At 49.1% G+C, this 25,071-nt stretch overlaps 2 protein-coding genes across 6 annotated transcripts; one reads left to right on the forward strand and one right to left on the reverse strand.

The window, feature by feature from the left end:
• Positions 1-1,548: 1,548 nt before the first annotated feature.
• Positions 1,549-10,160, forward strand: AKIP1 (A-kinase interacting protein 1). 4 transcript variants are annotated; one of them, XM_012502951.2, is made up of 6 exons: positions 1,549-1,632; positions 1,853-2,080; positions 2,858-2,938; positions 4,912-5,016; positions 7,382-7,462; positions 9,428-10,160. In XM_012502951.2, exons 2-6 carry the CDS (start codon positions 1,859-1,861, stop codon positions 9,569-9,571), a joined length of 633 nt encoding a protein of 210 aa, XP_012358405.1. In that variant the 5' UTR covers positions 1,549-1,632; positions 1,853-1,858; the 3' UTR covers positions 9,572-10,160. The 4 variants fall into 4 exon arrangements, with proteins under 4 accessions (XP_012358405.1, XP_012358424.1, XP_030685529.1 ...); XM_030829669.1 differs by having other exon boundaries at positions 1,585-1,623; XM_012502970.2 differs by lacking the exon at positions 7,382-7,462.
• C15H11orf16 (chromosome 15 C11orf16 homolog) lies at positions 10,157-23,277 on the reverse strand. Of its 2 annotated transcripts, XM_003254917.2 has the most exons (7): positions 23,196-23,269; positions 22,436-22,620; positions 19,687-19,843; positions 17,251-17,485; positions 15,809-16,453; positions 11,371-11,592; positions 10,157-10,530 (listed from the first exon to the last, which is right to left on the reverse strand). In XM_003254917.2, the coding sequence occupies exons 2-6, from the start codon at positions 22,600-22,602 to the stop codon at positions 11,393-11,395; spliced, it is 1,404 nt and encodes a 467-aa protein (XP_003254965.1). In that variant the 5' UTR covers positions 22,603-22,620; positions 23,196-23,269; the 3' UTR covers positions 10,157-10,530; positions 11,371-11,392. The 2 variants fall into 2 exon arrangements, with proteins under 2 accessions (XP_003254965.1, XP_003254966.1); XM_003254918.3 differs by lacking the exon at positions 11,371-11,592 and having other exon boundaries at positions 23,196-23,277.
• Positions 23,278-25,071: the final 1,794 nt, after the last annotated feature.

Below are 25,071 nucleotides of genomic sequence, written 5' to 3' on the forward strand. Positions count from 1 at the left end.
AGGAGAAGGAGAAGGAGAAGAAATGGAAAAAAAAAAAAAAAAAAAAAGATGGCAGAGCCAGAATTCAAACCAGCTCTCGGGAGTGGATATACAGGACCCCATGCACGTATAACCACTATGTTCTAAAGGAGGCACTTGATAAACCCTTATTGAAGGAAATGTTTTGGAATACCAATAAAATGAAAAAAAATCATCTCAAGGATAATGTAGGGTTTCACTCCTGTTATTCTTTTTTATGAGGGGAAAGCAGGAAATTTGCAAAAGTTAAATAGTATAGAAGGAGGTCGTATTGGTCTCCTACTACTCACCTGGTACCTGATAATTGTTCATCAAGCCATCTGTTGAGACTTAAAGGTGAGGATGGAGAGTTTCTTTCCTTTTTCATGAACCACAGAAGAGACTTAAAGGAGGATTTCTTTGTGTTCCTTAAAGTGACCCCCACTGAGCGTGTCCCTCAAAGGGGACCTTCCTAAGCATCAGCGCTTTGCTATGCGCTGGGTGGTGCGGTTGAGTCACTAACTAGCAATGAGAGCTTGGGCTGTATCTCCTACCAAATAACCAGCGGAGTGGAGTGACAGGTCCTTACTTAAACATAGTTTAAGCATTCACAGTTCCTTACTTAAACATGGTGCAGTCTTCCTGAAAGATGGAGTCAGACCCCAAGAGAACACGTCTCCAAAAATGTGTGAATCCGTACTTCCCACTGGAGGGGCGAGAGAGCTGCGCTGAGGGATTATGAGAGACCCTACAACTCCTCAGGCGCCCCCTGCCCCGGGGGCCAGGAACATCTGCAGACAGCCCCGCCTCCGTCTCGCCTCCATCCCGAGCTGTTACCTTCTCCAAAGGCCACCTTGGCAGCCACACAGTTTGGCCTAATCACCTCCTCAAACAAGAGTAGCGACACCCCAAAATGTAGACCAAGCAGAAAGAGGCGCTGGAGGCACTTGCCTTATTCCCCATGATGTTTTTGTTTTGAGACGAAGTCTTCCTCTGTCGCCCAGGCTGGAGTGCAGTGGCGCGATCTCGTCTCACTGCAACCTCCGCTTCCCGGGTTCAAGCGATCCTCCCACCTCGACCCTCCCGAGTAGCTGGGACTACAGATGCGCGCCACCACTCCTCCTACTGTGTGTGTGTGTGTGTGGACACGGGTTGTCGCTATGTTGCCTAACTAGCTGGTACCCCATGATTTTTTAGCTCAACAGGAGACCTGCCTTTATACCCCAGGTCCATCAAGTTAAGCAGCGCAGTAGCCCTCTAAGGGCCAGCCCCACGGCAGAGGTTCCTCCGAAAGCGCGGACAGATGTCCTGGGCGGCTGGCTCGACTCAGTCCTCAGCCCCCAGCCCCCGACCCCCGGCCCCCAGCGCCCGGCGCCCCGCCTCCAGCGCTCAGCAGTTAGCCAGGCAACCCGCGCGCAGACGCCACGGCCGGGACGCAGAAGGCGTGTTTGGCCGCCCCGCCTCTCCCGCCTCTCCCGCCTCTCCCGCCTCTCCCGCCTCTCCCGCCTCTCCCGCCTCTCCCGCCTCTCCCGCCTTCCGCCAATGGCCCAGCTGCGCCGGCGCCGCCGGGAGCGCCAGGCCTGGGCCCTCTTCCTAGGATAGCGCTGCGCGCATGCGCCTTGACGAGTGAGCCGGGTGAGGAGGCTTCCTAGGTAGCGGAAGGGGGAGATGGAAATGGAAGGGGCGGGCGCGCTAGCCCTCGTCCTGGCTGGGCTCCCGCTGGAGTGTGCGTTGGGGGCGGACCAGGAGCGGTGGTCTCCAGGGAGGTCGAGGCTGGGGCTCCCATCCGGATTTGGAGCAGGGTCTCCGCGGCCCAGCTGACCTGCCGGCGTTTGTACGTTATGTGCCCACTCAGGGAGCCATGGACAACTGTTTGGCGGCCGCAGCGCTGAATGGGGTGGACCGACGTTCCCTGCAGCGTTCAGCAAGGCTGGCTCTAGAAGTGCTGGAGAGGGCCAAGAGGAGGGCGGTGGACTGGCATGCCCTGGAGCGTCCCAAAGGCTGCATAGGGGTCCTTGCCCGGGAGGCGCCCCACCTAGAGAAACAGCCGGCAGCCGGCCAGCAGCGCGTTCTCCCGGGAGAGGTGAGGGTCGCTGTGCCGGGGACCGCCCCAGTCCTTCGCGCCGCGGTAGCCCGCTGGGAGCCAGGGGTGCGCAGCGCAGAAGCAGCTGAGGAAACCTCTCCTTAGCGGAAGCTGGAAAGGATCAGGACAATGAATGGAAAAGTCCTTTCAAAACGCTTTACATTTGAAAGATTCTTGTTGGGTAGCTGTAGAATAACGGTAGTGTTCAGCCCTGGTTGGTTACTTTAAAAAAAAAAAAGAATTAGCCGGGCGCGGTGGCTCATGCCTGTAATCCCAGCACTTTGGGAGGCCGAGGCGGGCGGATCACCTGAGGTCGGGAGTTCGAAAGCAGCCTGACCAACATGGAGAAATCCCGTGTCTACCAAAAATACAAAATTAGCCGGGCGTGGTGGCGCATGTCTTTAATCCCAGGTACTAGGGAGGCTGAGGCAGGAGAATCGCTTGAACCCGGGAGGCGGAGGTTGCGGTGAGCCGAGATCGCGCCATTGCACTCCAGCTTGGGCAACAAGAGCGAAACCTCCGTCTCAAAAAAAAAAAAAAAAAAATCTTACAGCTATCATCTGATAATAGAGGAAAGCCTGCAAACATATCTCTTAGATCCTGGATAAATTGCATGTCTATCTTTTAGAGTTGGAATTCTTTCTCAATAACATCGTTCTTTCTGACATAAACTTGCAGAGCCTTTCCAAAAGTAAAAAGTAGACTATTTCCAAAATGGCTTCATTCTCCAGCAGGGAATCCTAGAGCTAACCTGTGACGTGCCGTTTATTCAAATAGAGAGAAGAGAGACCCCCAACCCTTAGTGCTTCCTTCAGAACAATGGCTGAATTCATGGACTATACTTCAAGTCAGTGTGAGGTAAGTTGGTGTGAACCAAAGCTATGCCCCATCACCTGCTGATGGACCACATTTGGATCTTTCTGGAATTTAGGGAGAATCTGGAGACTACCTATTTCTCCTGCCCAGCCTTCATGGTCAGATTGTAATCAGCCAAGGACTTAAACCAGGGGGTAAATCCAAGTTAGAATTCACCCAATAAATGTTTATTGAATGCCTAACTCTGTAGCTGACAATATAGCAATGAAAAGTCAGAAAAGGTCTTCTGCCCTCAGTGATCTTTCAGTCTAGTAGGAGGAAAAATAGTTTATTTGCCGAATTCCGTAGCAAATAAGTTAAATATTAGGGGTTTTTTTTAACTTTTTTTTTTTTTATTGAGACAGAGTCTTGCTCTGTCGCCCAGGCTAGAGTGCAGTGGCGCGATCTCGGCTCACTGCAAGCTCTCCCTCCCGGGTTCACACCGTTCTCCTGCCTCAGCCTCCCTAGTAGCTGGGACTACAGGCACCCCCCACCACGCCCAGCTAATTTTTTGTATTTTTAGTAGAGATGGGGTTTCACTGTGTTAGGATGGTCTCGATCTCCTGACCTTGTGATCCACCCGCCTCGGCCTCCCAAAGTGCTGGCATTACAGGCGTGAGCCACCATACCCAGCCAAGTCATCTTTCGATACTTAGGGAATGTTGAAGGCAGGCCAAAAAACATTCAAGGAAATTACCTGCATGGAAGGCGCTGTCTTCTAGGAATTACAGCAGACTCTGGCCTCTTGCAGCCTTAACACTTCGTGAGTCCTACATGGTTGTAAGGAGGCTGATCCACAAGGGAGATGGAAGAGAATACGTTGTTTCTGCCCTGCTTTTCAGTTTCATATGTTAAGATCTCAAAAAACTCTAATCTTTCTACGCCTTTTATAAGAATCCCTGACTCCAAGAATAGGATTCCAACCAAAGAGGAATAGTTCAGGGAATATTTTTATCTTATTTGTATTGTTCAGTGGTTTTAGAAAAATCAATAGCTTCAACTCTAAAGTGATTAAACCCTTGGTTCATGGTTCAGTAAAAGGAATAATATTTGTCTTTGGTTTGAGGTTTAGCAAATTGCTGTTCTTCATTTTGGTTTTCAGTTCATGCTACAGTTCAAGTCTCTGTTAGGAAATGGAGCCTCAGAACCCCTTGGCTTTCTAGAGATAGAATTAAGAATTGTGTACTGGGTTTGCCTCCACAGTTTGAAGCAGCCACTAAAACACATCTTTAGGTCTGTGTCCTCAAGTGCTTTCCCCAGCTTCTCATTCCTCTGGTCACATGTTTTTTAGACAGTGTCCCTACCATGTGTTCAAAACAAGCAGGGCTGTGATGTCCTCATCATTAGTCATTATCAAGGGCAAGTCTAAGGCTAACTTTGAGGGGGAGGAAGGAGGCAGACAAGAGAAATGTAACTGTTTTCCGATCTTTTGGAAGATTCTTCTTAAATTAGAGACTTCTCCCTCCACTCCCCCGTGCACAGGAAGCACAGAGAAAAGGGCTGCAGAGCTCTTGGGTTTATGTTTCATTTCCTGCTGTGTTTCTAAATCTCAAGAAAATGTACCCCTCTCTTCCTGTGTCCTTGTCTTGAGACTTAGACAATAAACATGGAACTGTTCATCCACATTTTTTAGGGGAGGAAATGAAAGGATATGTGCATTGAACATGGGGGCAAAGATGTGAAATTTGTTTAACCTGGCAGAGAGCATGGTCCTGCCCACCTTTAGTTAGCCAGTGTTCTTGCCCTACAGAGGCAGCAGGTGGCAGCATGGGGATGCCAAATGCATTTCTTTTTCTGCAGCCACTTTGGGTGGGCTAAGGTTTGTTGCATGACTTCAGAGGCCTGTCAAGAGGGCAGGTAATTCACCTTTGCTCTCTTGCCTCCCTCCTTAACTGTACTTTGCCCAAATATCAGGGTTTTTTGAAAATTTGACAAGACAATTCGGTTAGCTAACGTCTTTGACATTACGTCTCTAGAAATATTATTCATCTGTGCCAGAGGAAGGAGGGGCAACCCATGTCTATCGTTACCACAGAGGCGAGTCGAAGCTGCACATGTGCTCGGACCTAGGGAATGGTCAGGTAAGTGTACTTAACTGTCCTGCACCATGCCTTCAGTCTACCAAGTTATGACACCCTATATTCAAGAGCCCCTGCTAGACTGTGTGTCACTGGATGCCTGTGTAACTTGGCATTACAGTGCTTAACAGAAATCTGTAAATTCATAGCCTTAGAGAACTTACAGCAATGAACATGAAATAGGAGGTTGTCAAAAATATAAGATTGATGCCACTGTAGGATCTTTAGTTGAACTTGCAGTCCTGGGCCATGGGATTCTCAGGCAGGTTTAAAGAAAAGAGCTTCCAAGCCTGGAATGTGGTGCATGCAATGATCGCCCCTGTGACTATCCCCTGCACTCTATCCTGGGCAACATAGACCCTTTCTCTATTTTTTTTTAAAAAGAGCTCCAAATATCCTCTTCTACATCTAGGAATAGGAATTTTTTTTCTTTTTCTTTTTCTTTTTTTTTTGAGACAGGGTCTTACTCTGTCACCCAGGCTAGAGTGCAGTGGAGCAATCACGGCTTACTGCAGCCTTGACTTCCTGGGCAGGTGATCCTCCCACCTGAGTCTCCCAAGTAGCTGGGACTACAGGCGCATGCCACCACACCCAGCTAATTTTTAATGTTTTTAATAGAGATGGGGTTTTGCCATGTTGCCCAGGCTGGGGGAAGATTTTTAATAATTACATTTTTTACTGTAAGGTGATAACTGTCATGTCTTTGGTAATTTTTTTTTTTTTTTTTTTTTTGAGAGGGAGTCTCACTCTGTCACCCAAGGTGGAGTGCAGTGGTGCGATCGCGGCTCACTGCAACCTCTGCTCCCAGGTTCAGACAATTCTCCTGCCTCAGCCTCCCAAGTAGCTGGGACTACATGCACACACCACCAGGCCCAGCTAATTTTTGTATTTTTCTTTCTTTCTTTCTTTTTTTTTTTGTTGAGACACAGTCTCGCTCTGTTGCCCAGGCTGGAGTGCAGTGGCGCGATCTCAGCTCACTGCAAGCTCCACCTCCCTGGTTCACGCCATTCTCCTGCCTCAGCCTCCCAAGTAGCTGGGACTACAGGCACCCGCCACCACGCCCAGCTAATTTTTTGTATTTTTAGTGGAGGCGGGGTTTCATTGTGTTAGCCAGGATGGTCTCGATCTCCTGACCTCGTGATCTGCCTGCCTTGGCCTCCCAAAGTGCTGGGATTACAGGCGTGAGCCACCATGCTTGGCCCATTTTTGCATTTTTTAATAGAGACAGAGTTTCACCGTGTTGGCCAGGCTGGTCTTGAACTCCTGACCTCAGGTGATCTGCCTGCCTCAGCCTCCCAAAGTGCTGAGATTACAGGCATGAGCCACCATGCCTGGCCCATGTCTTTCACAATTTTTAAAAAGAAAGTACAAGGGAAGTGTGGGGACGGGGGTCTCTTTTAAGAAAATACTTTTTGTAAAGTTAATAACAATTACGGGCCTCTCCCTACAAACTTACCTTTTACCACATGTCATTCTGGGGAAGCCAAAGATTCTGCTTATTGAACTCATTCAAAGGAGGAGGTGATGGTGGTGGTTTCTGAAGAGACTAGGTTTTTGCTTTTGTTTTAAACTACCCTACTTGTACTCAAAGATAGCAAACTGAAGTCCAGAGTCTATTCCGGAGTCTAAGTTGGATTCTTGACTTCTTTGGTCTGTCAGCCATTTTGGGGTGTTAGAGGGAGGAAGTTTAGGAAAAGGATGGGAGAGTGGGCACAGGGACATGAGCAAGGGCTGAGTGCACACTCGAAGCACCTCCCACACGCCTCCCCTGGCCTGGGAGGTGAGTAGTGGTGCCAGAGCTTGAGTCCTGAGTCCCCTTTTCTGGCCTAGCCTGAACTCTTACCTAAGTGCGCCTGACCCTAAAGGGTGCACTTAGGTACATGTGGGGAAGAGTCGTTCCCATCCCTCCCTTTAAAATGTAAGTTCCCTCTAAGGGAAATTGGCTTTATCAGTCAGCCTGTTCCCTTCTAGGACCACCCCCACTCCTAGAAGAAGCACAGAAGAGAATGTATTGAGAGCCTAAGTGTCACTTTTGCATTTTAAATTTTCCCTGCAATCCAAGAGTGCCATGTTACAGACTGGAAAACCAAGGCTCAAGAGAAGTTAATCTCTCTTAGTAAATAGCAGAGATAGGACTTAAACTCAGGTGTATCTGATTCTGAAGCCCATGTAAGGATGAAAATTATAGTAAACACCTGACTAAAAATACCTCACAGAATTCACTTAAAAATGCCTTAATGACTTAGATGACAACTTAGAAAAAGCTGACAGAACAATTACTAACTCCTAATAAGGTAGAAGAAAACTTCTCTTTACAATCCAAAAGTGAAAGCTTGGGCACAAATCAGTGTTCTACTTGTCTCTTCAGAGAAAAGACAGAAAAAAGACATCCCTTGGTCCTGGAGGCATCTATCAAATATCAGAGCATGCTCCAGAGGCATCCCAGCCTGTGAGTACGGAACTGCTTACACACTGGGTTTCACCACCCTTGCAACTCCATGAACCAGTTGACATGGTTCTTAGAGGGCTATTTGAATTGAGTCTATAGTATTTTTAAGTTGAGATGTTCTTACACTTAAGAAGGGCACACAAAATCTTGGTTCAGTGTAAAATTAGGTTTTCTTGGTATTCTTCCTTCACTCTAAGCTTCAGGGATACTCTTTGTGCCTGAACTCATAGTTGTGGTTGGAAAGAATGTGAAGTATTCACCTCTCAGTTCCTACAGCTCAGCTGGGCTGGCACTGGGTCCTGCTGGAATTCCACCATCTGTTCAAGCAGCAGGAGGGGCACGATCCTCCTGCTAACAAAGTGAAAACCATTGCTGAAATTCCGAAACATACACATTTGGTGAGATCAGGTTCCAAAACATTTGAAGGCATTTGTTCTTTTCCACAAATGTTTCTCTGTAAAAACATATAATGAGTTTTTCATTTTTAGGATAAAGTACTCATTAGTTCATGAAGCCAGGGGATCCTTTTTGGAACTTGGAAGGGCTAGAATTCTGAGGAAAGGAACTTCATTCAGCATGGTGCCGCAATACATTTCTTACTTTTTGTTTGTATACAGTTTGCTACTAGTCAGGATTTGAAGTATACTAGAGTTAGTAACAATTAAGAATATTCTGCTTCTAGTACAAATATAAGTTGTTAAGGCTTAGATGCCTCTCAACACTTGCTGACTTTTGGTAATGCTGATGTTCCACAGTGTTGGAGTTCTACAGCCACATGCCAACCTTATCTCTATGTTCCCTTGTGTGCAAATGAAGCATCCTTGGCTTTCTGCAATTCTGATGTAACCATATTTTCTAAAAGTGACTTTTATTTACATGGTTGACAACCAATAAATAGTTAATGACATTGTCGTACACATTTACATCAGTTAAAGGATGGTAGACTTCCAATTTTGCAGTAACTGGACAGGCATGAAAGAATACAACATAAAACAGCTTTGGAAAAAATTGGCTTCAAATCCATCTGCAAGGTAGGAGGAAGAGGGGATATTTCATAAAAATGTAAACATGATCATTTATTCCTCTGAGTGCAATTTGCTGGCCAGTAGTTTGGCTTTTCCTGTGTGTGGTAGTGGAATCGACAGCTTCTGCCTGTGGCCCCTTCTCAGCATTAAGTAAGCATATAATGGCATCCCAGCTGTCACTCTGGCCCTTAATTACAGGCTCTTTTCTGGTTTGTGACTTTGTCCTTTTGCCATTTGAACTGAGACCCATCCTCTGCCTGCACACCTGATATAACCTCCCAGCCATGAGTGAAGTCTACCCTTGGAAGACTGTGCTCAGTTCGGCTCTAAATAAAATCTTTCCATTAACTCTAGCTTCCAATGTTTTGTACTCTGGGAGAACCAGTCCTCCAAGGGAGAGTTTTGTCAGCCAGCTGAATTGCTGCTTCAGTGACAAAATGGAATTCACTCAAATTGTTCTGAGCTTTAGGACAAAAGAAATGCCTCTCATCTTCCTGATAGTGAACTTAGCAAAGCACAGTTTAAAAGAAGGGCTCTCATCACTCCCGAGTACCTTGTCATTACTGCTCATCTGTGCTAAGTGCCACTGTCTACTTCTGATCCCCAAAACAGTGGCCTCTAGCCTTTCCCTCTGCCTAACTCCAAGTAGAGTGTTCTTTTTATAATCCTTCATGTTCATGTAACACTTCAGCATCTACAGAGCGTTTTCACATGCTTATTTGTGAGGTATTATCACAGTTCTAGAAATAAGGAAAGGCTGAGACCTACCAAAATGACAGTGTTGTATGTGAGCAGGCTGAGCCTTGAAAGGAGGACCTCTGTCTCCCACATTAGCGCTTCATTCCATCACACCTCTGCATAGACAGGTAGCCTGCTGGGGGGCCATGGTGGCACTGGGGTATAAAATCTCTAAACTACTAATATTCTCTTTTCCTTCTAGGCTGAGAACATCTCTAAGGACCTCTACATAGAAGTATATCCAGGGACCTATTCTGTCACTGTGGGCTCAAATGACTTAACCAAGAAGACTCATGTGGTAGCAGTTGATTCTGGACAAAGTGTGGACCTGGTCTTCCCTGTGTGATGTTGACCATCACCGCCATCACATCACCTTTTTTTAAGTAGTAAGAATAAAGCCACTGTATGATTCTCTTAATAGCTATACATTAATCCTGTTTTTAGTGCTGACCGGGTCAGCCTTCCCAGGAAGTGGAGTCTGTCTCTTTCAGTGCTTTTTTTTTTTTTTTTGAGACAGAGTCTTGCTCTGTTGCCCAGGCTGGAGTGCAGTGGCGCAATCTCAGCTCACTGGAAGCTCCGCCTCCTAGGTTCACACCATTCTCCTGCCTCAGCCTCCCGAGTAGCTGGCACTACAGGCGCCCGCCACCACGCCCGACTATTTTTTTTGTATTTTTAATAGAGACAGGCTTTCACCATGTTGGCCAGAATGGTCTCGATCTCTTGACCTCGTGATCCACCCACCTTGGCCTCCCAAAGTGCTGGGATTACAGGCGTGAGCCACTGCACCCAGCCTCAGTGCCTTTTTTAACTTGAGGGTGTAGAAGTCCTCCATGCTTGTTTGCCTGAAAGTAATATAATGATGCTGTCTGAACAGGTTTTACTGCTTGCTTTCCAAGTAAAGGTTAATTATGATAATAAAGAGATTTAGAAATGAAGAGAATTCATTTTTATTAAGAGGTGAAACAAAATGTCACTCATGTACAACTGTAGGCTTTATGGGAAGGTGGCAGAGTGGCTGTGGACACATTTGCCCAAAGCAGGCTGACCCCCCTTCCGTGGAAGAGGCATCTTAAAGCAGTTTCACCAGGGCCCTGGCAGGGAGCCCCAGGGCAGGACCCCACACTCCTATAGCCCTCACAACAGGTGCCTTCCTGCTGCTTATCTGCAGGGAGGTCTTCGTGGGGTGGAGATACTAATGGTTATTTGACTGTTACCTGTGGCCTGTCCTCTGCCTCCTTCCGTTGAAGAAGGCCTTGTCAGCCACTCTGTATAACTCCTTGAGTATTTACCATGTTTATTCTTTACCTATAAAAGGGGAAAAAATCCATAGATTGTTATGCCGACTGCAATTTTAAGAATCAAAAGTCACTGATTTTAAAGTCATTGATGTGGCTGAGTGCGGTGGCTCATACCTGTAATCCCAACATTTTGGGAAACAAAGGCAGGAAGATCACTTGAGCCTAGTAATCAACACCAGCCTGGGCAACACAGTGAGACCCTATCTCTACAAAAAGTAAAAAATTTAGTCAGGTGTGGTGGCATGTGCCTAGCTACTCAGGTCGTAGCTACTCAGGAGGCTCAGGTGGGAGGCTCACTTGAGCCCAAGAGTTCAAGGCTGTAGTGAGCCATGATTACGCCACTGCATTCCAGCCTGAGTGACAGAGTAAGATCCTGTCTCAGAAAAAAAAGTCATTGCTATGTCCCAAACGTCTTGAAGCTGCCACAGCAGTACTGTGACATCTCCCAGTTTCGTTGCCTGGCGATTCTCTCATTTTGAACACAAACCTTTCCTTGGGAAAGGTGCCAGTGTTTTATATGATGGAAATGAAGTTTTAAGTAGGGCTATATTATCATTCTTAGTGAGGAATAGACTCCATATTCAGAGGGCCTAATAAAGCAGACCCCTACCCAATACCATAGAACAGGGGGTCATTTAAATGGGGATCCTTGCACCCCCAAGAAGCCTGTGATTAAATTCATGGGTTCCATAAGCCTCTGAAATTACATGCAAAATTGAGGGTATGTGCATTTTTCTGGGACAAGGGGTCATAGGTTTTACCGTTCTTAAAGGGGATGTGACCCAAAAGGTCTTAAGACCCGTGTGAGGAGTCCTTAGGAAGCCCCTTTCCAGCCATTCTGCTTTACCTAGATCCTCAGGGCTCTTAGTCTAACAGGAATTCTTGTTCCACTGACGTATTGCAAGGCTCTGACTCCACTTTCTGTGTTCAGCTTCCCCTGGCGGGGTCTGCGGTGGCTTTGTGTGGGTTGCTTTTGAGACCAGCTCCTTGGTAGTCCCCACTACTACAGTTTGTGCTCTCTGCTGTTTGTGATCCTTTTCTTCTTTCCAGATGTTGGAATATCTTGTTCCTAAACCCAAAAGTCAATTACTTAGGTTGAATAAGCCACCATTTTGATGGGATAAGTAGAACTAAAACAAGGATCACTGAAGTATCTGTAAGCTCAAGCATTGTTTTCTTTTCATTTATTATGTATTTGAGACAGGGTCTTGCTATATCACCCAGGCTGGAATGCAGTGGCATGATCATAGCTCACTGCAGCCTCGACCACCCGGGCTCAAGCCATCCTCCCACCTGCCACCCCCTCTTCACTACAGCCCCCAGTAGCTGGGACCACAGGCGCACACCACCATGCTCAGCTAATTGTTTAGTTTTTTGTAGAAACAGGGTCTCACTATGTTGCCCAGGCTGGTCTTGAACTCCTGGGCTCCAGCCTCAGCCTCCCAAAGTGTTGCAGTTACAGGTATAAACCACTACACCTGGCCTGTTTTCTTTTGCCATCATGCAATGTGTCCATGTAATGTTTTCTATATTTAGAGAAAAAAATTGTTATCATTTCTGGCCCTTATGCTTTTGGGAAACATTATCTGATACCCAAGATTTGGAGTTGTGAAGAAGTTATTGGATGTGTTTTCTAAACTGCCAGTAGGGCAAGCAAAGGTAACTGACTGCCACCAGTTAAAGGAGCTTTGACACCTTCACTGATCACTGATAACACAGACCACAAAGAAGAGATTACAAGCTGATAGAAAAACAAATTTTAAGAAATTGAACTGGGTGCATTGGTGCACACCTGTAGTCTCAACTATTTGGGAGGCTGAGGCAGAAGGATTGCTTGAGCCCAGGAGTTTGAGGCTGCAGTGAGCTATGATCGTGCCACTGCCCTCCAGCCTGGGTGACATAGTGAGACCCTGTCTCTAAAAATAAAAAAAAATATTGGAGCAAAACAAAAATAATGGGAGATGTGACTTCCTGAGGAATAGACCAATCTAAAAGGGAAGGAACGCTTTTTACGTTTCTTTTAAAACTACAGATTGAATCCTGTTTCAAAGGAGGCAGAAAGCACCTCCCTGCCAGCAGCTCACAATCTGGCCTCCCTAGGACTATTAGGATCTAATTGTAACCTCTCACTGCCTGTAACTAAAAGTAAGGGAAAGTGTGGAGGACAGAGAAACCTATGCAACAGCTTTTGTGAGAGGCAAAGCTCAAAATTGAGTGTCGAGCATCAGCACTCGACAGAACGGATATCGAGTCCTGATAGCAATAACTGATTGGTGGGGCACGGTGGCTCACGCTTGTAATCCCAGCACTTTAGGAGGCCGAGACGGGCGGATCACGAGGTCAGGAGATCGAGACCACGGTGAAACCCCGTCTCTACTAAAAATACAAAAAAAAAAAAAATTAGCCGGGCGTGGTGGCGGGCACCTGTAGTCCCAGCTACTCGGAGAGGCTGAAGCAAGAGAATGGCGTGAACCAGGGAGGCGGAGCTTGCAGTGAGCCGAGATTGCGCCACTGCACTCCAGCCTGGGCGACAGAGCGAGACTCCGTCTCAAAAAAAAAAAAAGAACTGATTAAACATCAAGCATGTTTAGGAGAAGCAAAACAGCATATTTCCTTTAAAAGATACAAAACCTGGAGGGGAGAAAAGCAAAGCTCTGGTGTTTGCCTTGTTTCAGCCCTAACCCTGGTTTTCTGTGCTTCTCTTCACTAGTGAGCAGGCAGTCGTGTGGCGAGGACGGGGGATGGCCATGTCTCCACACACCATCTCGGGCATGCTCTCCATATATTTGGGAACATGCTGATGATGCTCATGGGTCAGCCCCAGGAACCTTCCCTAGAGCTTAACACAAGATCCAGTATTTAACAGGAAAGCCAGGCCAAGTACCTGAAGATACTATAGTTCTCTTCTTTATAGTCAATTATTAGAATTTATTTCAGGGGAGAAAATAACTTTGGAGTGGATCTGTTTAAATGTGGTGGTGGAGAGAGACTGTAGGTGTAAGTGGCTTTGGGCAGTAGCAGTAAGAGCTGTGTAAACTTAGGGCCAGGGGAAATTTGTTTGGACTTAATCAGGTTTGGAACCCTTCTAGAGTTTGCTATGGAGCAAACCACAGCAGTGGGAACACAGACATGGTACCTAGGGTATGTCTGGCCTCCGTGGCCCCTCTGGTTGTCCCTCTCCCCTGTGCTGGGCTTGGCACTGTCTCAGTTGCTCCCCACAGACCCCTCTCTGTTGAGTAGGTACAGCTCTTCTTTCTCCAAGCTGTGCTGGAGCAAGAGGCATTGGGAGCTATGGAGAATTTAGCATGAAAACTCTAGAGTTTGGTACCATCTTCTTTATGCCCTCTCTACAAATGATAATATAAAGACAATGGTGCCAAACTCTAGAGTTTTCATGCTAAATTCTCCATAGCTGCATTTCTTTCAAATGGAGAAAGAAACCGGCACTTCTTTCTTTTCTTTTTATTTATTTATTTTTTTTGCAGATAGAGTCTCACTGTGTCGCCCAGGCTGGAGTGTAGTGGCTCACTCTGCCTCCTGGGTTCAACCGATTCTCGTACCTCAGCCTCCCAACTAGCTGGGATTACAGACGTGCATCACAATGCCTGATTAATTTTTGTATTTTTAGTAGAGACAGGGTTTCACTTTGTTGGTCAGGCTGGTCTCGAACCCCTGACCTCAAGTGATCTGTCCCCCCCACCCCCACCCCCCGGCCTCCCAAAGTGCTGGGTGAGCCACTGTGCCCAGCGAAATCGCCATTTCTGAGTGGCTGCTGCCAAGGCTTGCCATTGCAAGATTGGAGTAACCCATTTCACAGAAGCCTAGGACCCACCTCCCCATTTTATATTTTCAATACAAAGTTTCCTCCTGGAGAGTGGAGGAAGAGCACAGCTGGGCCTATGAGAGATAGGGGAAAATCCTCATATAAAATCCAAGTGCAGCAGACATACTCCTCCCCACCCCTCCCAAAGCCCAGGGGTTCAGAGGAGTCACCAGGAAAGCTTCTCATTACAAACAATTTCTCAACTTTCTGGAACTGAACACTAATAAAGTCCTTACCCCTGGGGCAAGATTGAAATCTTCATTGGTGCCAGCTTGGTGTTTCATGCCTATAATCCCAGCACTTTGGGAGGCCGAGGCGGGCAGATCACTTAGGCCAGGGGTTCGAGACCTGCCTGGCCAACACGGCGAAACACCATCTCCACTAAAAATACAAAAAGTTAGCCAGGCATGGTGGCATGCACCTATAATCCCAGCTACTGGGGAGGCTGAGGCATGAGAATCACTTGAACCTGGGAGGCAGAGGTTGCAGTGAGCCAAAATCATGCCACTGCACTCCAGCCTGGGCAACAGAGTGAGACTCTGTCCCAAAAGAAAAAAAAAAAACCCTCATGGGCTGAGCAGTCCTTCTGGCTCAGTGGCTGTCCTAGAAATAGGGCTATGGTCTCAACCAGGGACCCCCAGTGGGTCCCAGTGTGGGCAGTACCTAGAGATCTAAGCCCTTAGCAGTGGTGTTCCTTCACCTCACAGCCTCCCTGCCCCAGATACGTTCAGTGACCCCAGGACCCCCAGAATCTTGTCAAGGGCCAGACTTACCCAGGCCACCTCCTTCACACAGCTCTGACAGGCTTCTGCTCTTTCCGGACTCTGTTGGGAATTTAGATAGGATGGGCTCCCCGAACCTAGCAGGGCCCGCCACACAGTTCTCAGCTGGAGGCGATGCAGCGTGGGACTGGCTGCAGACTGCCAGCGGCAACAGCATACGGCTTCCCTGTTGGCCATGAGGGATAAGAAGCACATCGCAGTGCCCAGGTCCTCCCCGCTCACTTACTGAGGGACCCAGCGGGAGAGTGGGGCCTCACGACCAATGCTTAAGACCCGTTTCTATGCTTCAGTGCATCAACTCATCAACACCTGGAGGCATTTGGACTGTTCATCTAGAGAAAAACCAAGGCCTCCAAGAAAAAAGGAGGGGACTAAAAACAGACAATGGCAGTGCTCTGTCAGCAGAGACTAGTGAAGAAAGAAAAAGGCAGGTATTAAATAGGGATGCAACCTTAGCACAAAGATCAGTTCATCCTGCTCCTTTGGGCCTCATAGCTGAAATGGAAACCTGCTATTTCCCTCTTGCCACAGCCTCCTCTTCAGCGTGACCAGACTCCCAAGGATTACTGCAGTCCCAACAGAGTGGACATGTGCATCAAATTCCTAAGGGACATGTGGGAGGGAAGGGAGCCGGGGCCCCAGCCCCTGCCTGAGAAGGCAAGCCCACTCCCCTGGTATACCTGGCTTCCCAGGGCATGGCTCAGGCCCGTTTCTCTTCCAGTACCTCCACTTAGGCTGGCAGAGTCCACTCTGCCTCAGAGGCGTCTCAGGAAGGATGGGATCTGTGTTGACTGCACTGTTCACCATCAGTCTCTGGGGAGGGCCCATCTCCAGATCATTCTCCACACCATCTTGTTCACAGGAGGAGGACGAGGAGGAAGAAACAGCCAGGGGAGCGTGTGTTGCTACTTTCTCCTCTTTAGGACCTTCCAGGGGCAAAAGCTGTGCTGTGGGCTCCAACTCTGGAAGTTCTCTGGCTGTGACTTCTGAGGTCCTGGTTAGAGGCCACCAAGTGGTGCCACATGGAGGGCAGCCACAGAGGCAGCCCTGGTACAGCAGCTGGCAGCAGACATGAGGGTGGCAGAGAGGGCACAGGAATGGAGCATCCGGAGGAAGCTCATTAGTGATGCACCCAGTGATTGGCCCCAGCAGAGAGCAGCAAGGGGCCCAGTGAAGGGGCCTGGGGTGCTCCCTGGTGAAAGACTTGTGCAGCCTCTCCACAGCCTTCTTCCAGATGGCCAGGGACACCGACTGGACCCCACCTAGGGGCACTTTAGCGGCTTTGCCATTCCAGAAATGAACAGTGATTTCTTCTTCCTTTGATGCTACATAACAAAAAACAGCAACATTTTGTTATAATTACCAATTATCTTTTCTTTTTTTTTTTTTGAGACAGGGTCTGGCTCAGACTGGAGTACAGTAGCACAGTGATAGCTCACTGCAGCCTCAACCTCCCAAGCTCAAGGCATCCTCCTGCCTCAGCCTCCCAAGTAGCTTCCACTTCCTAATAGTGGGATAAAGCCTCTCCTATCCACACAGGCAAAGGCAGAGCTTCAGCCTGGCCCCTCTGCTCTGGCTGCCTGGCTCCTCACATGCACCTCTCCATGGAGAGCCTGCCAGGAACATCCTTCACCTGCACCATAGTTACCTCCACTTCCCAAGGACTTGCCTGAGCCTCCCTGCCTCCTGGACTACAGTGGCCTGCAGGGGCTCACTTTTCTTGCCAAAACCAAAATGCATTCTCAGTAGAAGCCTCATTCTGTCATTCTCTGAATTACAGTGGTACTGACTGACCCTGCAGAAGAGGACTGTCTGGTCCCTGGAGGACCTGGTGAGGGCTGGGTCGTCAGTAGCTAAACCATGGTTTAGCTAAGCAATATAGATATGAGAGTTTTAGGCCACTTACCCTGATTACAATTTTTTTTATATAATCTGAAAGATACAATGTGCATCTTGAGGCATATGTTGCTGCCTCAAGATTAAGCAGCAAGCAAGGGGGAAAAATTCTCTTCTTAATGCCTTAGAAACCCCTAAGCTGTAGACGCACCCTTGGCTCTCTCCTGTGGCCTGATTACAGCCTGGCTCCTTCTGGGGACTGATGGGTCAGAGCAGCTTCTCTTACCTCTCTGGGGATCTCTCATCTCCAAGCCCAAAAGAACAGTGCCAGGGCCGTACTGCTGTTGGCCTGGCTTCCAGATTGCCAGCACCTTGTCCCCTGGTCTCAGTGAGTATCCTACAGATGGTGAGAGAGGAATGACATCCTCTTCTAAGACCACTCTCTGCTGCTGGGCTGGCAGCTTTGGGCCTGCGACAAGAGGAGCCTCGAATTCCACAAGCAGGACCCCCTGTCTCTCCAGCTGTGGGAAAGAAAACACTCAGAATAAGACCTGGCATTACAAAGTACAGTAGGAAGCACCCAGGTTCCCTACGATGCCCCCACACCAGGCCCAGGGGCTGCCTTCCAAACAGTGACAGGCACCTAAAGAAGGGACAGGGCAGATGCTGCTTCAAGCCAGTCAAAGCCAAGACAGGCAGGCTGTGTGGCGCAGTTGTGCTTCCCTGAATCTCTTCCTGCCTCGGGCAACTCTTGTGGATCACTTCCTGCCTCTTTCTTTCCATTCCCTTCCTTTGCCTGGTTTTCTTTCCTCCTACCAAATTTTTGACCTGCAATTGCCAGGAGTAACCTGGGTCCTCCCTGGACCTTTTCTCAATGCAATCTCTTCCTTCCAGCACCCGCAAGAAGTGTCGCTCCTGTGTCCAAGACCAACCAGGGATGTGTCCAAGACCAACAGGATGGTTGTTCACCTGCGAGGCTCATGCAGGCGAGGAGCGATTGTGGCCACAGGGCTGCCTCAGCACCGCCCTTGCAGTCGACAAGGCGACGAGGAAAGGGTTAGCTAAGCAAATGAATAGCAAAAGTGAGAGAACGGTGCTGCAGCTACTTAAAAGTACAAGCCGTTTCAAGTACTCTGTGATTTAGAAGAGAAATAAACTCTGGTTATAAATTATTTTTACCAAATCACTGGACAGAACCTATATTTGAGCAAAGCTTTGCTAGAATTTCATTTTAATTCACATATTAGTTACTTGAAAATTGACTTTTTTTTTTTTTTCCAGATAGAGTTTTGCTCGTCACCCAGGCTAGAGTGCAATGGCGTGATCTTGGTTCACTGCAACCTCTGCCTCCTGGGTTTAAGCGATTCTCCTGTCTCAGGTTCCCGAGCAGCTGAGACTACAGGAGCGCACCACCTCACTCGGCTAATTTTTGTATATTTAGTAGAGATGGGGTGTCACCACGTTGGCCAGGCTGGTCTTGAACTTCTGACCTCAGGTAACCCACCCTTCTTGGCTTTCCAAAGTGCTGTTATTACAGGCGTGAGCAGCCGCACCCAGCTGAAAACTGACTTTTGATTGGAAATTCTGAAATTCATATTTTTAAAGAATTTACACTAGTCTTCCCTTCATGAATCTACATTCACAAAGTAAGTCTGACTCTGAAAAAAAAAGAAATGAGTAGCCACTGAAGTACAGGCCAGGCCTGGCCCCCAGCATGGCGGGAGTGTGCTTCTCTGTGTACCAGCACACACCCGTGCATGTGAGCAAACACATCTCGTTCCACCTTTCCCTTAGGCTAGTGTTCATTCAACACACTGAATTTGCCTCAACAAAGTACTTTTAAAGTACATTTTCTTCTCTGTTATGCATTGAATTGTGTCCCATTCCCCACCTCCACCCTCCTCCCACAGGCTGGAGTGCAGTGGTGCCATCAGTTTGGGGCTCAAGTGATCTTCCTGCCTCAGCCTCCCAAGTAGCTGCGACTACAGCCATGTGTCACCATGCCTGGCTAATTTTTAATTTTTTTGTAGAGACAGGGTCTTGCTATGTTGCCCAGGCTGGTCTTGAACTCCTGGCCTCAAGCAATCCTCCCACCACTACCTCTCAAAGTGCTGGGATTACAGGCATGAGCCAACATGCCTTGCCCCCTGCCAAATTCAGATGTTGAAGTCCTAGACCCCAGAATGTGACCTTATTTGGGGATAGGGTCATCGCAAATGTAATTAAGATGAGGACTGGATATGGCAGGTCCCTAATCCAGTATGATTGATGTCCCTATAAAGGGGGAAATGTGGGCAGACACACACTCAGGGAGAAAGCCCCGTAAAGGTAAAGGCAGAGATCAAGGTGATGCCTCTACAAGCTGAGGAACACCAAAGCCTGCCAGCAAGCCATGAAAAGCCAGAAGCAGGGCATGGGAATGATTCTTCTTCACAGCTCTCAGAAGGAACCAACCTTGCCAACCCGTGGACTTCCAGCCGCCAGAAATGGGAGATGACACATTTCTGTGGTTTAAGCCACTCCGTTTGTTGCACTTTGTTAGGGAGCCCTAGCAAACTAATACACTCAGTGGTATTACATGTTCACTTCTACAACATGGCCATGGGAGAGCTGTGCTTATCCAAGAGACCAGCCTGCTAGATGCACACAGCTAAGGCATGTCAGGTATGACAGGGCCACCCAGAGGAGCACGCCAGGGAGATACTGGGGGTCAGGGACTTGCCTCAGGAGCGACCTTTATTTGAGCCCGGTAGTAAAAACCATCTGCTTCCCTTCTTGCTAGGACCCATGTGTTGGCAGCATCTCCAGCTCTTCCCAGCCAGCCAGGCCCCTGCCATGCTGGGTCGGCAATTTGGAGACATGGGCAAGAAGAGGCGTGCCTGGAAAAAAGCAAATGGAATTAGTGGATGGAGAGCAACAAGCCTAAACACATCAAGAAACATGTTTCACGGGTACATCTGAGGTGAACCACAGCACACGAGGCATGTGGAACAGAAATCTATATGGAAAGTGGCAATCTATGACTTCCGGAAGGATAAGGTAAACCTCTGGGAGGGGCAGAAGGAGAGGACAGTGAAGGGAACCATCCTTGGTGGATTGGGAGTTGGTTCAAGGCAACCAAAAGGTAATTCGCCTTGATACATTCAAGTTAATTAATGCTTATTCCTACACTAGACAACAGACTGGAAAAGTGTGGCTCAAGCCTATAATCCCAGCACTTTGGGAGGCCGATGCAGATGGATCACTTGAGCTCAGGAATTCAAGACCAGCCTGGGCAACATGGTGAAACCCCATCTCTACCAAAAATACAAAAAATTAGCTGGATGTGGTGGTGTGAGCCTGTGGTCCCAGCTACTTGGGAGGCTGAGGTAGGAGGATTGCTTGAACCTGGGAGGTAGAGGTTGCAGTGGGCTGAAATGACTCTACTGCACTCCAGCCTGGGTGACAAGGTGAGACCCCCATCAAGAAAAAGAAAAGAAAAGAGTGCCAGGGGCCGGGAGTGGTGGCTCATGCCTGTAATCTCAGCACTTTGGGAGGTCGAGATGGGCAGATCACGGGGTCAAGAGATGGAGACTATCTGGACAACACGGTGAAACCCCACCTCTACTAAAAATACAAAAATTAGGTGGGTGTGGTGGTGGGCGCCTGTAGTCTCAGCTACTCAGGAGGCTGAGGCAGGAGAATCGCTTGAACCCAGGAGGCGGAGGTTGCAGTGAGCCAGGATTGCGCCACTGTGCTCCAGCCTGGTGACAGAGTGAGACTGCGTCTCAAAAAAAAAGAAAAAAAAAGTGCCAGGAAGGTAAATCCTAAGGCGGCGTGTGGGATTCCAGGATGAGGCGTGGAAGCTTGGATAGTAATACCAAGGGTGTGAAATTGTAATGCCACTTGATGCTGTGGGGTCAGAGGGATGAGGAAGTGTTTGGGCAGGGACAACCCAGAGGAGCTAAGGGGCTGTGGGACAGAAAAAGGAGATGCTAGTTCTAGAAAATTTGTGGTCAGGGCCAGTTGGCCTAGGGGAGTTGTTGAGTCAGGGTTTGGGTTTTTGAAGAAGCCATTTTACTTTGTGGGCAAGGCTGAATGCAAAGGGGGCCTGTCTGCCTCCTGCTGCCATCAACATGCCGTCACTGCACCCAGGCTGTTCGTGCTGAGGAGCTCCTGCAGGCCCATGCTGAGCTGCCCTCAGCCCCCCTCAGCCTCCTTCCTGTGCTTGTTGGCATCTGAAGTCCCATGCTTAACTCTAGCCTTGAACAGGATGGTCCACGGGGTGGATCACAAAAGGGAGCCATTAAGGATCATTCAAGCTGGCATGCCCCTAATGTGGGCAGAATGGATCAGGCAGCAGGAATGCGAGTCCCTGGAGATGACACGCTCCACATGTGCATATATGGCTGTGGTGCCTTTGGCCTCTTGTATCCACACTTTAGAAAGCGGACTGAGGATCCTATTCAGGAAAATCCTGGACAAAGGAGGGGTACCAAGGGAAGCTGAAGAGGGACCTGGAGACCCCACATTAGCTGATTTCTCATATGGTGGCCAAGCAAGTCTCATTGTTTTTTTTGGTTTTGTTTTGTTTTTGAGACAGAGTCTCGCTCTGTTCCCTAGGCTTGAGCGCAGTGGCACTGTCTTGGCTCACTGCAACCTCCACCTCCCGAGTTCAAGCAATTTTCCTGCCTCAGCCTCCTGAGTAGCTGGGAATACAGGCATGCGCCACCATGCCCAGCTAATTATTTTTTTTTCTTTGAGACAGAGTCTCACTCTGCCACCCAGGCTGGAGTGCAATGGCGTGATCTTGGCTCACTGCAACCTTTCCACCTTCCGAGTTCAAGCAATTCTCTGCTTCATCCTCCTCAGTAGCTGGGACTACAGGCACCCGCCACCATGCCTGGCTAATTTTTGTATTTTTAGTAGAGACAGGGTTTCACCATCTTGGCCAGGCTGGTCTCGAACTCCTGACCTCGGGTGATCCACCCGCCTTGGCCTCCCAAAGTGCTAGGATTACAGGCATGAGCCACCATGCCTAGCCAATTTTTTTTTGTATTTTTAGTATATGGGGTTTTGTCATGTTGGTCAGACTGGTCTCGAACTCCTGACCTCAAGTGATCCGCTTGCCTCGGCCTTCCAAACTGCTGGGATTACAGGCGTGAGCCACTGCGCCCAGCCAAGTCTCAGCGTTGATGGTAAAATGAGCTATAAACTTGTAACTGGCTATCCCTGACTGCCTTCTCTCACTCATGCCAACTGCGGCATCTGCAACTCTGCTAAAGCCAGATCAACCCTGGAGGACTCTGGGAGCACAGTGTAGGCTGGAGTGACAGACCCCACACAGATACACCAATCATAGGCCAAACAATGAAGACCCCTTTCCGCCTTCTCAGGAAGCAAGTCTGTCCACCAAGGTCTACCACCAACAGCCAAGAACAAAGGAAAAAGAAAAGGGCACCCACTTCCCCCAGAGGGGCAGAGACAGGTACCTTGCAAGGGGCTTGTGCCCGGTGAGCCAGGGCGCTTGGAGGGCAAAGGGGTAGGTGAAGGAGAGGTCCCAGGGTGGAGCAGCACCGTCCCAGCCAGGGGCCTTCAGGCTTGTGGCCACGCTGCAGTATTTGAGCAAAGGCATCCTGGGCCCCGTGGAGGAGTCCATGGCCTTCAGAGGATCCACCTGAGAACAGGCACCACCATTACCTGAGCTGCAGCTTGAAGCCAGTGGTGGCTGCCTGGGCGAGGCAGGGCTCAGCTCTGCAGTTAGCTGCCTCTGGGGACAGTTGAGTCCATGCACGGCCCCACCTGCTCCCACAAACTCTCACAGTTTCCTCTTTGAGTCACCTGCCTTGGGAACCTCCACTTAGGAAACAAGGAAGGGACTGGAAGAGCAAGTGCTGTGAGTTTAGAGCAGCCCAGCTTTAAATCCTTCCCTACAGCCTGCTGGCTGTGTGCTCACTTAACCTCTCCCCTCCAGTTACACTCAGGATAGAATACATGGAAAGCACCTGGCGTATTCAGCAGCTCAACTTATGTTAGTATTTTTCCTCCTTCCTCCTCCCCGGTCACCTACAAGGCTAGTTCTGGCCCCAGGCAAGCTGAGATCTCAGGGCCGTCCATCACCTTTCTAACCTCTGTTCAGAGGAGACAGCTGCCACCAGGGCCCAAGATCAAGCCGCACTGCTGCAGCCCACCAGAGCCCCGTGAGGGTCCGCCCCCACTCAAGTCCACAGGTCTGACCCCAAAAGGACTTACCCACGGCCCCAAACTCCCAGCCTCCACCTCAGCCTCAGGCCCCTTCTGACAATTGGGGCTCAGGGCCTCAGCCCAACCGACTCCTGGTTGCCAGGCCGGTTACCATGCGTGCAGCCTGGGGACGCTTTCCTCTGTGGCCAGTGAGTACACTGAGCATGCGGAGAGGGGGACAGGAGGCCTTGGGAGGTAGGGGTGGGGCAGGAAGTGATGGGGGAGGGGATGTTCTCCAGGTTTCCCTTTGGAGAGAAGAGGAGGAGGAAGAAGGGAAAAAGGCCAGTATAGCCTCAGTTCTCCAAAGCTCAGGGTGCCCCACTGCTGGAAGAGTCAGTGGTGGTGGGAAGCCCTGACGGATCCCAGGAGACTCCTGTGAGGGAGGAGCCACCTCCGCAGAAACTGAGGGCCTCCTGCCTGTACACACTAGCGGCAGGGATGGGGGAGCCACTGAAGGCCTGGGGACTCTAGGATAGAATTTGTCCCTAGTCTAAACCAAAATAACCAAAGGTGTGGGCCTGTTTGTCTATAACAGGCAGGACTCTGTTGAGGAGCAGAGGTGTTGTGACCATTTGGAGTGAGAGGTGTGGACACTGGCAACAAAGGAACAGAAGTCCAGATTCTGCTCGTGGGAGGGGCTCGTATTTGGAGGGCTCTGACAGTCACTGTGCACTGGTTATGTGCCTGGTATGCAGGCACGTTTGGAGGTGTCTCCCCCACATTCATACCCTGCTTCTACCAGGTCCTGTTTCAGTTGGCAGATCCACGTGGATAGGGAGGCCAGGGTACCCACCTCCAGGGGTAGAGTGGGTGTCAGTCACCCCTTGCATCCCTGTCTGGCCCCAGGGGTTGGTTAGGCAGGGGCGTGTTCCTGAACCTCTCCAATCAGCAGGAATCTGGAGACTTTGGTTGGGAATCCTGGGGTATAGGCTTTCTCTTTCTTCCTATGCCTGAACAAGAAAGCTGATAGTTCTGAGAGCCTCTGACAGCCTTTTGGGAACACTGAAGCTATTCTCAGAGAGAGGATAGACCTCAGGAAATAGAGGGTTGGTTTGTTTGTTTTGAGACAGGGTTGCCCAGGCTGGCCTCAAACTCCTGGGCTCAAGGGATCCTTTTGCCTCAGTCTTCCGAGGAGCTCAGACTACAGACAAGCACCCCCACGCCCAGCTGAAAATAGGTTCTCGGTGACAGTACTGAGTCCTGCCTGTAGGCAGTGCTGCTACTCTAGGCCTCAGCTGTGTGAGCCAATAATTCCCCTTATTGATTATGCCACTCTGGATTGGGCTGCTTCTTACTTGCAACCAAAAGCCTCTTAACTGATGACTGCCCTCCCGGAGCATCACTTCATAGTCAGGAGAATGACTGCTGCCCAGGACCATATACCAAGGCCGAGTTATTTGGCATACAGAGAGTCTAAGAGAGACCCATGGCCGGGAGCAGTGGCTCATGCCTGTAATCCCAGCACTTTGGGAGACCAAGGCAGGTGGATCACAAGGTCAGGAGATCGAGACCCTCCTGGCTAGCACAGTGAAACCCCGTCTCTACTAAAAATACAAAAAATTAGCTGGGCGTGGTGGCACACGCCTGTAATCCCAGCTACTCGGGAGGCTGAGGCAGGAGAATCGCTTGAACCAGGGAGTCAGAGGTTGCAGTGAGCCAAGATCACACCACTGCACTCCAGCCTGGGTGACAGAGAGAGACTCCGTCTCAAAAAATAAAAAATAAATTAAAAAGTACCCATGAAGTCTCTGGCAGTGAAAGAAGGATTCTTGAATGAGACAGTGGGATTCCAGTGGAGGAGGGGAAAAGGAGAATATTCCAGTTTAGGTAGGAAGTAAGAGAGAAGAGAGAAGGATACATTTGCAAGACTGTGATTTTCTGTTTG

This window comes from Nomascus leucogenys, chromosome 15 (genome assembly GCF_006542625.1).
Source record: "Nomascus leucogenys isolate Asia chromosome 15, Asia_NLE_v1, whole genome shotgun sequence".
Taxonomy (NCBI): domain Eukaryota; kingdom Metazoa; phylum Chordata; class Mammalia; order Primates; family Hylobatidae; genus Nomascus; species Nomascus leucogenys.